At 36.7% G+C, this 12,780-nt stretch overlaps 1 protein-coding gene across 2 annotated transcripts in view; it reads left to right on the top strand.

Moving 5' to 3' along the window:
* SEMA3A (semaphorin 3A) overlaps window positions 1-12,780 on the top strand; it is a 266,016-nt gene that overhangs the window by 61,935 nt on the left and 191,301 nt on the right. Inside the window, exon 2 of one of the 2 annotated variants that reach the window (XM_039913932.1) lies at window positions 8,336-8,528. In XM_039913932.1, the coding sequence (XP_039769866.1) occupies window positions 8,417-8,528 (112 nt within the window). In that variant the 5' untranslated portion in view covers window positions 8,336-8,416. Of the gene's footprint in view, window positions 1-7,970; window positions 8,529-12,780 lie in introns of those variants that run through there. The other variant, XM_029077340.2, reaches the window with a different exon arrangement.

Genomic DNA, 12,780 nt, shown 5'->3' with positions numbered 1-12,780 from the left:
TGAACAAACAGGAATTTAAGACAGGGTAGCCACCAAACTGGAACCAGAAGGGAAGTTGACAACAGCCTGACTGTGAGCCCGTCATTGGGCAGGGATTGTCTCTATCAGTTGCCGAATTGTACATTCCAGGTGCTTAGTATAGTGCTCTGCACATAGTAAGCTCTCAATAAATACTATTGAATGAAATGAATGAATGAACCTCCAGACAATTCTGGTGTCTTTTTTTGGTAAAAAGTCATTCAGCAGAGTTGCTATATTGATTTCTCAAGACTTGGCACTGTACTTTACGTGTATTGGAATGTTGTTATATTGTACTCTCCCAAGAACTTAGTACAGTGCTCTGCACACAGTAAGTGCTCAGTAAATACTATTGACTGACTATTAAGGACTTAATAAATACCAACTCCAAAGATAGTGTCATATGTGTCTTTGTCAATTTTAAGGGCAGGAGTGAAACCTATGCATGATGGAATATTGGGAAAATGCAAAAATATTACTTTTGATGCACTGTGGATACACGGATAAAGTTTTTCTTCTTTCTCAGAAGTCTCGAGCTTTGTGGCCAATACAGTATACTTAATTTGGCTGGATTTGAAATGAACCTAAATAGCCTTCAAAAATTGACTTTGGTTATTTTTCATTTCAATTGGATTCAAATGGATGAATAAGATATGCAAAAAATGTTTTCCCCAAACTATTCTTATTGACTGCTGTTGGATTTAGGATAATTCAACATGATATTTCAACTCTACTAGAAATTGTTCTAACTCTGGTCCAACTATTTGTGGACCTTCATGCATAGTTGTAGTGTCCTCATTTGCTGTGCAAATTAAACTTTCCAGAAAGTTTCTGAACAAACCTTGAAATAATCAGAAAATAATGGAAGTGTGGGAAATATATGAGAAAATGAAAGGAGTAAAGAAGTTGGAGAGCAGTGGAGAGCCTAAATAATAAAGTCTGATGCAAAAGGAGACTAAAGAGAGACAGTGGATGAGATGAATATGGGTCAGGTTGGGTGGGATGGGGACAGAAAGGTATATGCACAATAGAATCATAGAAAAGGCAGTCTTAATGAATTTTCATCTTGAGCATTTACCATTGTTCTCCCTATCTGAAGTTGCCTTTCCTCATGGGGTTACATCTTGTGGGCTTCTAAGTAGATGTAAAGACCCGTATGTGTCCTGTGGCAATTTCTGGGTCCATAGTCCATTCTTAACCAGTAGCAGTGCCTGGTGCCAATTCCCCTTTGTTTCCCTTTATACTTTTTTTTAATCACACATGTGATTGGGCTAGAGAGAATCACCAACCAGCTTACTGGATTAGACTCTTCATGCCATGGAAACATATGGAAGTGAACTCCTGAAAAAGTGGTTGTACCCTTGGTGAAATGTATAATCAAATTCATAATTTATTTTTCTTTGATGTATTTCTTTTTATTTCTAATTTCTATACTTATTATATCTCTTATTAGAGAAGCAGCATGGCATAGTGGATAGAGCATGGGCTTGGAGTCAGAAGGTCATGGGTTTCAAGCCTGACCCCACCACATGTCTGCTGTGTGACCTTGTGCAAGTCTCTTCACTTCTCTGTATCTCAGTTACCTCATCTGTCAAATGGGGATTGAGACTGTGAACTCCATGCGAGACAGGGACTGTGTTCAACCTGATTTGCTTAGTATCCACCCCAGTGCTTAGTATAGTGCTGGGCACATAGTAAGCGCTTAACAGATACCATTTTTATTATTATTATAATCCCTCATTCACCTTCAGACAATTAGAATAAACAGAATGTCCTGCATTATTAATTCTATAGCAACTACTTGACTCACTTGAAAAAAGAGGAAAAAGACTATCAAAAGATATGATTTTGTACAAATAGTCAAATGGACTGTACAGGGTAGATATCCACAAAATTATAAACTCAGGAGGCTATTTTTCACAATCCAAATGCTTAGATAAAAAAATCAAGCTAATGCGTGTTTTATTTGTAAAAACAATGACGGTACATTGATAGGGCTTTATATAATATAGTTGTCTTTGTGTAAGTATAACTGGTTGCAGGGTACATCATTATTGTAATTCATGAAGAGAATTATTAAGAATAGTTAGAACATATCTTTTTTGGCTCAGATTAGTTTACAATACCCCAAACCCTATACCTTTGTATTAAAAATGAGCAAGAGACTGCTGGTGTTACTTTATTAATGGCAAGAAATGACTTGTCCAAGCTCACCAAACAAACCAATTTTAGAATTGGATCTGCAATTCTAGAAGGGTCAGAGATGAAAAATGAGTCCTCCATGCTTGGGATCACAAAGGAGGGTGGAACAAATGGGGAAGAAGACCCCTTTTAAAGAATAAGAATTTTAAGTAACATGCAGGAAACAAAATGCGAGCTATACCTCATTCTTATTATATGTCCAAAAAAAGTCATTTCTAATACAGAAATGAAATTGTTCCTAAATAGGTCATTTTTCAAAGCTTTCCATTATATGACAGTTAGTTCTTGAACTGATCCTGGGAAATGCAACCCGATGTACATCACTTTCACAGTTCCCCTCTTAAACCCGTCATACTCCTCTTCCCCTACCCAAAAGAAGGAAATTACACAACTTGCCAGATCCGGTAACATTTAGATCTTATTGCGGGGAGAAAAAGGGATGTACTTTTGTTTGAAGTCTTTCTTCTCAAGCTTTCCCAATTTATCTAGAGAAAATAATCTTTGTGAAAGACAGAATCTAGGCCTTTAAGACACAGTAGTTTGCTAAACAGTTGGTTTTGCCATCATAATAAACCCTTTTAAGGAGCTTTAATTCTAGGCTTCAGCACTCTGTTCCCTATCGTTAGCAGTGTAATGCAAGTAGTTGCAAGCTTTTTAAAAGCAGTTGAAAGGGACTGCCCAGAAGAATATTGAGATTGTGGTAAACTTACATCTGAGGTGAAAAATTCCTTTCAGAAAGAAACAAAGGGGTCCTCTACACATCGACTATTCCTCTTCTGAGGTAACGCAATCCTGTAGGAGTCACCAAGGGTTTTTCACCACACTTCCTTCATTATCCTATTTATTTATTTACTGAAAGGGAAAGGTGGATGGTGTGCCTCTGCCTCATGTAAAGGGCTAATGGCTTCATAACTTAAAACACTCTCCAACCAACCTGCTCTCTTCATTTGTATTCAATGGATGCCTCATCTTTTCCTCCTCACTGCCCTGTCTGTACTGATCAGTGTAAACAATGCGATTTTTGTCTCTTTTGAACAAGTTTCCTTTCCATTTTGGTGGAGGTAGAGATAAACATATAAAAGAAACAGGTATTTTGAGTGTTTTCTCTTTTTAAACAACTAAATAAAATATCAACTTTCAGGAAGACTTGACTGATTTTGCAGACATTACCCTGAAGTAACAGAAAGATGACAAGGACTCTAAATAGGAAAAAAAAAGGGGGGAAGCTCCATCTGCAAAAGATTTTGAAATGTTGAGGAACGTGATGGAATTAAGAGGCTGATAGACAAGAGACGGACTGTGGCAGAAGATAATTTCTTTTTCTATAGCTGGATTTTTGCCAGTGCAATTTGGAAGCCAACCACTCATACTGTCTTGTTTCCTCTTTCCCATTTTCTGTCTCTCTCTCTTCTATAATCACAATGTACTAAAGTGTACATATATTTCCTGCAAACAAACTTTTTTTAAAATGCTCAAGGGAAAGAAAGCATCAAGAGCATTTGAACTTTCAGCAGTTCTCTGGGCAAAAACATCTATTTGTTTAACCCATCTTTAAATATCTACAGCCAAGGATTTGTGACTAATTGGCCAGTTCTAGTTTAACTTTGCATTGAGTTAAACATTTCTCACTCCTCTTCAATGAGAAGAGAATGAGCCTTTCTTTCTTCGGGGCGCCTGTTTACCTTTAAGTAGCAGGAACAATGATGTCACAAGAGAACACAGGAAAATAGCATAACAGCCTTTCTCAAACTGTTACAAATTCAATCCTGAGGAAGGACATGGATGTTTTACTGAAATCTCTATTCATCAGAGAGAGTTAATGCTTCCTTGGAGACTGAATTCCCTTTGTATCTCCCCCGTTCCTCCTCCTAGCATACATGCTGTCACATATTGCTGGCACTAAAAGCACTCATAGGGGTCAAATTATAAAATAGTCCCACTCAGTTTTTGAACTATTGCAGCTTACCTGCTACCCCCAGCTTCTAGTGAATATCTCAGTAATTCTTATGTAGCTATCATTTTTTGGTCAGAAATAATGATTTCCAACTATTTAGCTTTTCCATTTAACATGCTCTTTTGATCTACTAAAGAAATTTTGCTCCCACACCTCCTTGAAAAATAAAATAATGTTTCAAATTCCCTGTTTCAGAAAGACTCATTAAAAAAAAATCTTTCCAGCATAAGAAGTCAAAACTGGGGCAAATATTTGACAGAGACATTTGTTGCAGTACTGTTGATGTAATTCATTTTTCATATACTAATGAAACATTTATTCAAGGAAAAAATAACAAGAAATAGCAATGATAATAGCAGATGTTGCATAGAGACTGTGTACATTTTGGATATGACTCAACTAAAACGTACCTTGGGAAGACTATTTTTTTATTTGTTTTTAATGTTGGTTTCCTTCATCATTTTGTTTCTTGGAAAAATAGGTTGACCAACTCATTTTGAATTACAGGCCTAGAACAAACCTATTTGTATAGCTAGTGTCATACACATGAGAAGGCAAAGTACTGAGAAGTGGTGAAACATGCATAAATAGGAACATCTTAACTCAAGCATTTTTTTGCAGAGGATATGCTTTGCAAACATTTGGATTGTTGTAATGCCTTAATGTTTTACACACACATTTTATTTTTTGCAAAGATTAGACCAACATTAAAGTTGTGGATTTCTTCATTTATTACCCACCAAAGCTATAGGAGTGTCTTAACTATTCTCTAAACAAATGTGACTTTATCAACACAAAATGGAAACAATCACTTCCACGTTCTCACCTTTGCAGATAAAAAAAAAATGCTTGCTTGGCAAGTCCATATTCAACCCTTAAGAACCAAAAGGAAATAATTGATTTGTTGTCCACAACAATATTTCACTGGAAAACCATCTGCTATTTGCATCCCCCAGGTTTCTCATTCAGAATAAATGGTAGATAATTATAGTTGATTATCTCCTTCAGCTGAATGGGCAATGGAAAAATTTCTCAGTGAGATTTCTAGAGTCCAAGTTCTGGTAACACTGAGGAGAGTGGGCACATCTCATTTCTAATTAGGAAATGGATCAATATTTGCTTCCAGGACAAGGCCATCGTAACTATCCACAACATATTACTCAAAATCTGTATTCTGGGATTGTCGCTTAGATAGGCAATCATCCCACCAAAGAGAACTCAGTGACAATGCTAAGAAATTCTACAGAGAGGGGGAAATGGAAAGAGAAGAATGACAATTGAAGAAAAATGGCTGAGTTCTTTTTGTTCATTTGCTCCATATGACGCTGCTGAGTTTTTTGTTTTTTTCTGTAGCTTTATGAATGAGAGCTTAAGGGGAAAAGTGGGCAGTGGGGAAAAGTTTGAGAAGATTATCCACAGGGGGAACAAAACGATGGAGGCAAAGAGGTGGCAGTGCAGTAGATGAAGGAAATATTGGGACAGATAGTAAATAGATTGTTAGTATTATATAGGTTGTTAGTGCTAAATGAGTTTATTTTGTAGATTTTAGGAAAAAATGAAACTGGAAAACACTTGGTATACTTGTATTTGCATGAGTATCCATAATTCTGTTCTGAATCCAGAAGGATTTTCAAATTTTTTGGATCATTTTTTTGCCCTTAAGTTGGTCTGAAAGCTAAGGAGACCTTCTTTATAGATTTTCTCCTACTTTCTCTTTTGAGTCAGGTCAGACATACCAACCTTTAAAAATTATACCCTTAGAATTCATTGAGAAACTATTTCATTCAAAACTATTTTAAAAATGGACAAAAATGATATGACGTTTTTCTACGTTTTGTAAATGTCCAACACAACTCTGAAGTTGGTTTGAGATGTGGAGCATAGGAACAAATCTTTCTGTAAACATACACTCCGAGGAACCTTTAAATATAAGTAAACACTGTTTGGCTATCCTGAATTCCAGGCATCAATGTTAATTTAAATTATTTGTTTTAAAACATGAAATAATTCCATCCACATTCAGTGGTCAAACTTCACTTTGAATGCCTTTCCCCCAAATGATGTCAACTCTGACCTTCTAAACTAAATTTTTTCCAGAAACTTCTTTTAATTCTGGAACATATCAAAATATTTTCAAAGTAGAACATCAAAATAAAATGAATGTTCTCTTCAACTACTTAGACTTCAAAGTTTTGAGAAAAAATAATTATGTTCTCTTTCTCTAGTTGGGAATAAATGAAGAGTTGTAACACCAGTATAAAATGATGCATTAATATGGTGAATCTTTTGTGTTTTTGTTCTTAATTGTTTGTGATATACAAAAGGATAATTCATTAGACCAATTCTCTAAATAATCTCAAAGTGACATGAATTCCTCTACAGAGAGAATGTCTGTAGTAAGTAATCCATGGAAAACAGACAGGCGTCTCTTGTCATTTTGTAGCTCTAATCCACTGCCTGGAGCATGAAAGTACTCAGGCTAACAAGTGTGGGAATCACTAAAATCAACATTATTTTTGGATCTTATTTTCTTAACAATTCCACTGATCAATGGAATCGCTGAATCTGTCAGATACAATATGGTGGGATTAATGAATTAAGCTCAGGAAGCAGAAGAGCATTTTAGAGAGGGAAAAAAAAAACTTTTTCTTTTCCCACTGTGCTGATAATAAGCAGTGAAAGCAATGATGACAAAATGCTTAGCCCCTTTCAGGGTAAGTGTTTAAGTTTTTAATTAGAGTGGGGCAAGGGGGAAAATACCTTTTCCTTTTCAAATGTAAACTTCCATTTGAATTTAGCAATAAAATAAGCCTCTTTTCCATGTGGTTATTTCAAGAGGGCATCAGCGGATGAGTGGGGAAGGGAATCTGGGACAATTACCTTATGTTGTTTTTTCACAACCTCAAAGCACCTGTACAATGGGTTGGTTTAGGATTTTTTTAAAAAGTATAAAATAGAAATGATTTCCCGCTCAGTCAACATACCTACTCACTGACTCTGTTTACATGACTGTTAAATGCATGCATACGCATGCCAAAAAAATGTAGTTACCCTTCATCAGCTAAAGACGACACAGTCACTGTGGAGTTCTTTTATTGGTCCTTGACTCTCAGCGGGTATTTTCTGAACTTTGTGAGTTTTCTCTGCCCTTTGAGATAATGTAAGAAATATGACTTAATTAATGAGTGGCACTGCAATTAAAAAAAGAATATTAGCTGGACAGTTTCAGAAGCTGGAAAACTATAGACATTTTTACATTCTGAGAACCCTTTTGAGAATCTCTTGGTGTAATTTATAATCCCCAGCGGACCGATACTTGTCTCCAACTGATTGCCGAAATGGGCTTTACTAGGAATTTCTTCACTGAATGGGGGGAGGGGGGGTAAATGCTCTCCAACAAGGCTTTAAAACCTTCAGAGGTAAAGTTACGTTGATGGAGAGGACCCTGACTTTTTTCCCCCCTTCTTTTTATTGTGCACAAGTCCAGGAGGATTACACTATAAGCCTGGACTCTTATTCATGTAGGTAGCAGAATTTGGATTTTAAAAATCGGAACTGTACCCCCAAATGGCTATAAAATAGCCCCATGCGTTTGGAAGAAAATTTATAGCTCCATGGCTTTCACAAGCATGCTGGTGGTTTCTGCTCCCCCCTCTAAGCTCGGCTAGATGTTTTTTGCATGTGTCGTGTGACAGCAGGGAAGGGGAGTGAGTTGAGATCGCCTGTTCTCTCATTGTCAGCTAGTCTAGAGAGTGTTGGGAAAACCTGTCTGTGGGATCCTGTGTCATCTCTCCCTACATGTGTACGGGAAAAGTCAGCTCTGCTCTCTCTCTCCCTCTCTGTTTTCCTTTCATTCTGCTTCCACTGAGCCGAATGAAGGAGGGAGAAGGATTAGTTTCTGCCACCGGCTATCAGGGTAGCGTAGATAAAAGGAACTGCTTCTTAAGCACCATTGCAGCAGTCCTTGTTATTTTTTTTTCCTTTCCTCTTTCCACAACAGTTGTGCCTCATTATCCAGTGCCTGGCTCAATTTTTTTTTGGAGGTTTTGAAGTTTCTGTGCTCCAGTGACTGGTCCAGAAGAAGAGATGTGAGCCTCGCCATGAGGTCTTAATTGTCTGCATTTGTGAATGAAACTGACCTAAATCACCTGTTACCTCCAGTTTCCAGCCCGTTTGAACTTCTCCGGCTGCACGCTCCAGGAAGAGCACCGAAGCTGCAAAAGGACTTACAGTATCTTCAGCATGGGCTGTCTTAGCCGGATTGCGTATCTTTTCTGGGGAGTATTACTAGCTGCAAGAGCAAACTGTCAAAATGGGAAGAGCAATGTGCCAAGACTGAAATTATCCTATAAAGGTAGGTCTTTTTGTTTCTTTTCTTCATTTTCTTTGCCTTTTAAGCTCCCTGGGCTTTTCTTCTCTCAATGTTTTACCCTGCTAGGATGTGAAGCTCACATTTTTACACACACACACACAACACATACATATACACTCAGTCCCCCTCACCCCCCCCAAATGACCCAGGCATTTCTTTAAAAGCCTGTCTTTATGTTCAACATCCGACACTTTAAATGCAAACAAAGAGCAGTTAATCACATTTGCAGAGAATTGCCTGCCTAGGACATGCTGCTCTCCAACTGAATTCATATTTTACCTTCTGTTAATCCATTAGACTTCCCCTCCTGAAAAGCTTCACATGTTTTAACACAAAGCTCATTTTCTCTCTGTCGGAGAGACCGCTGCACCTATAATATCTCCTTCTTCCAAGCTGCCATGGCAGATTTGCATTTTCTTACTTTTTAGGCATTAAGTGGTTAATTCTTCATCATGCATATTCAGTTTGCACAAATCTGACAATCAGATGCTTAACATAAGCAGTAGATGGTGGTTTTGCCAAGAGAATATAAACTGGAGGCAACAGACCAGATTTTGCAAAGTGAGTTAGGACCAACCGTACAAAAGATTGTGCATTCATTCATTCAATAGTATTTATTGAGCGCTTACTATGTGCAGAGCACTGTACTAAGCACTTGGAATGTACAATTCGGCACCAGATAGAGACAATCCCTGTGCACATGCATTTTTTTTGAAAGTACTCCTTTAGTGCATCTGTATTTCAGCAATCACTAAAGGCACAGAATCCCCTTGTTACAAAGCTAACAGGCTAAATGCACCTTTTCAAAAAGTGCTAAGTGTCACAGTGTTATTTCTAATTGCCTTTTCCAGAAATAACTTCCACAAATGAAGAGTTCTTAGAAATAATTCATCTTGGAATATTTTATAGGTAGATGGCTAATGTAGAGATGGTAAATCCTTGGTAGCCACACGAATATCATCTAGCAGTGGGAGATGAAAAATATAAATACATAAATGCAAAACTACAAGCATGAAAGGAATAGTCAGTTCTGTTCTAGAATATTTATGTAACTCAAGCAGTATTCAAAATGGAGTGGAAGATTAAACTACTTTTAACTCAAGTAGTTTTTCTCCCTAAGGTGTTGATTTTTTATGATTCTCAGATTTCTTACATTGAGGCAGAACAGGAAGCAGCTTCCTATAATGTACCATTTTGTCCAATAGTATAAGCAAGAGTGAATGTGTTTGTAGGCATGTCTGTCTGCTGAGGGCTTTTTTTTGGCTCTCTCGTGCCAGTGGAAATATGTTCTATCATTTTCACCTAATGGAGAAAATCTGTCTTTCTGAATGTAAAAGTGTGAAAAAAACACCTCATAGGGAGGAGAGATGTCGTTTTCACACTTTAGATCAGAAAATTAAACACCTCTTAAGTGTGCATTCATTCTGTTTTAATTGCACAACAAATGCATATTTTATTTGGAAAGGGGCCTGTTCCTTTAAAGCGAGACCACCTCCATGCCCCCACCCCCCCTTAAAATATTTCGGGAATGCATTTTATTAGTACAAAAACATTCATAGGTATTAATCACAGATTATTTTTAAAGATCATCTAATTAGAAGAGCAGCTATGTAACAGATACCTGCCATTTCCTACAGCTTATTAAATATGATTTTTAAATTAATCACCTATCTGTTAACCCTTTAACTCAGTTGATTCATGCTTTATATCTAAATTTAATTATTGCCACCCATCTCAATGATTTATTAATTCATTTTTCATAATTACTTACTCTCTACTTTTAGTCTTTGCATTCAGAATTTGGATTTTGTTGATTCAGTTTGGGCAAAATACTTCTTTTTCTATGAATATGTGCTACCTGAAACTTTTACTATGAATATAGAGAAATCCAAATTCTTATAATTATGATTTCATCTAAAACAGCACTTCGGAAAGTTCACAGTAGTATATGCTCTGCTCACTTAGGTTGTCCCATTAGCACTGGAGTCACTTGTCTAATTAACTAAACAAACTGTAAATCCTAATAATTTAGGAACTGCTTTTCCCAAGAAACAGATAACATTTATTTCCATAGCAATGAATCAGCCTCCATTTTACATACAACTCATTCTTCAATGTAAGAGAAAAGCAAATTGATACATAAGTTTAAGATTGCCTGGATTCAGAAAACATACAGAGGAGCCTTTGCGATTTATCTTTGAACATTATTAAAGACCATTTTCTTTCTGAAAGAATGGATTCGTACTATCCTTACTAAAATCAGAACACCCTCTCTTAAGCTACCTAACAGTTCTATTTATATCCTGAGTGCCTGGCAATTTGGTAAAATAAACTGTGAAATGAACAAGAGCCTGAAGAATAAAAGGAATGTGTCAAGCCATTTTTCTTCTGTCATTTTATTAGACTGTCATTACCCTTTTGTGTCTGTAATGTACACTTGTTTTGCCAAAGCACATGCCCTGTAGCCAATTGTCAGAACATTGTTTCCAAAGAATAATAGGGATTTCTGGCTTTTTGTTTTTTCTGACTAATTAGATGTCAAACACAGTTAAAATGTGTACATCTTTTGCCTTAAAAAAATATTCCAACATGATTCATGAAGGGTTAAATCCTTGTCAACCCTAATTTCCTATGGTCACTTGTTTTCAAATATCCACTATTAGCTCTGTCATTTCTTAGGTTGCCAGAAAGAAATTTCATTTCACCCCCTTTCTTACTTTTTTTCCCCTCAACTTCCTGTCACTTTATTTCACAGCAGATTAAAAGTAGCTGATTGGCTCCATGAGGAGGGTGGGGAAGAGGGGAACAGGAGGGAATACTTAGAATATGTCCCAATTGGAAAGTCTTGGAGGGCTGGAAAGATGCACTCAGGCCCATGTAGAAAAGTGGCACAATAGAAAAATAGGACACATTGGCTCTTCCTCCTGTACCTGCCTGATTTTGGAGGCTTACTGGGTGAAAGAAAATATGAGAAGTCTCCAAATCCTAGCAGTCACAGACATTTTCATTTCAGTCCCTGAATGGCCTAGGTCAATGCCCAGGGAATAAATAAATTACAGTAACTTTATTATGACAATCTAGGTCTTCACAGATGAGGTGAAGCAGAGAATTGAATCAGTTACCTGGATAATGCCCAAGGACAGAGGTTTTAATCTGACACCCTTAGGGAAAATCTATTTTGGTCAGATTCACCAGATAATTTATCTTCTCTTTGCTTGACTTCTTGGGTAATTACAGCCTAAATGTGGAAAGGCCTTTAGAAGAGATCCTGTTAATTATCTGTAGTTCACTCAGTTTGTTGCATTAGATAAACTCATATCTTCTTAGGAACATTGATTTAACAGAGACTTTCTGTGATACAATAAGAAATGATGAGATGTAAAATAATACTAAAAAAGCTAACAAAAGGACAAATATTTTATCATTCCAGTCTATTGTTGATTGATCTTACCCAAAAGAAAGCTCTACCATATAGTACTTAATAAGACACCAGCTGATTCATACATAGAGCTTTAATTTTGAAAATGTATCACGGTGTCGCTAGTTTATGATTCAGAGGCAGATTCTTCACTTAGGTGACTTCTTGAGGGTTGTTTGGTAGGAGCCCTCAGTTATTTGCTAAGGCTTGTTATTTGGTTGTCTTGAGAAAATCTGTAGAACCAAAATTTCCCATATCCATATGCCTTACACTCATACATTATATTTTTTTTTTCACAATGAACATAGGTTCTCCTTGTTTTTCAGGATATGCTCCTAAGAACAACAATTAGAAAAAAAAATTTCATTCATACTCCGTAGTTTTGAGTTGCGGTTTCATGCGGGACTCTCCCTTTCCCTAAACCTCTAATGAGCATGAGAGCTGCCTTTGCATATCCAGGTAGTTGACTTCATTTTGTTGTAATTGAAAGAGCACTGCTCTGGGACCTAGGAGAGAAGAGTTGTAGTCTGGCACTCTACCTGAAGCTGGCAAAGACTGCACATGACTTCACAATACCTAAGACTTGTGAATACCTAAGAATAAAAGTCACATGATCTACCTGAAGATTGATTCTTTTGAACGATCCTATTAACTTGGACCTATCATCCAAATCATTAGGCTGATTTAAGACTTTTCATTTAAATGAAGAAAACAATGTTTGAGGCTTCCATGGTTCTTTTTTTCCTAAGTGCTATGATAGGCGACAGTCAAAATCTCAATAATTCTTACTTATATGATTAGAAAGTTCTCATAAAG

Source organism: Ornithorhynchus anatinus, chromosome 13, assembly GCF_004115215.2.
Source record: "Ornithorhynchus anatinus isolate Pmale09 chromosome 13, mOrnAna1.pri.v4, whole genome shotgun sequence".
NCBI lineage: Eukaryota > Metazoa > Chordata > Mammalia > Monotremata > Ornithorhynchidae > Ornithorhynchus > Ornithorhynchus anatinus.
The sequence above is the reverse complement of the archived record's forward strand: the minus strand, read 5'-3'. Positions and strand labels throughout refer to the sequence as shown.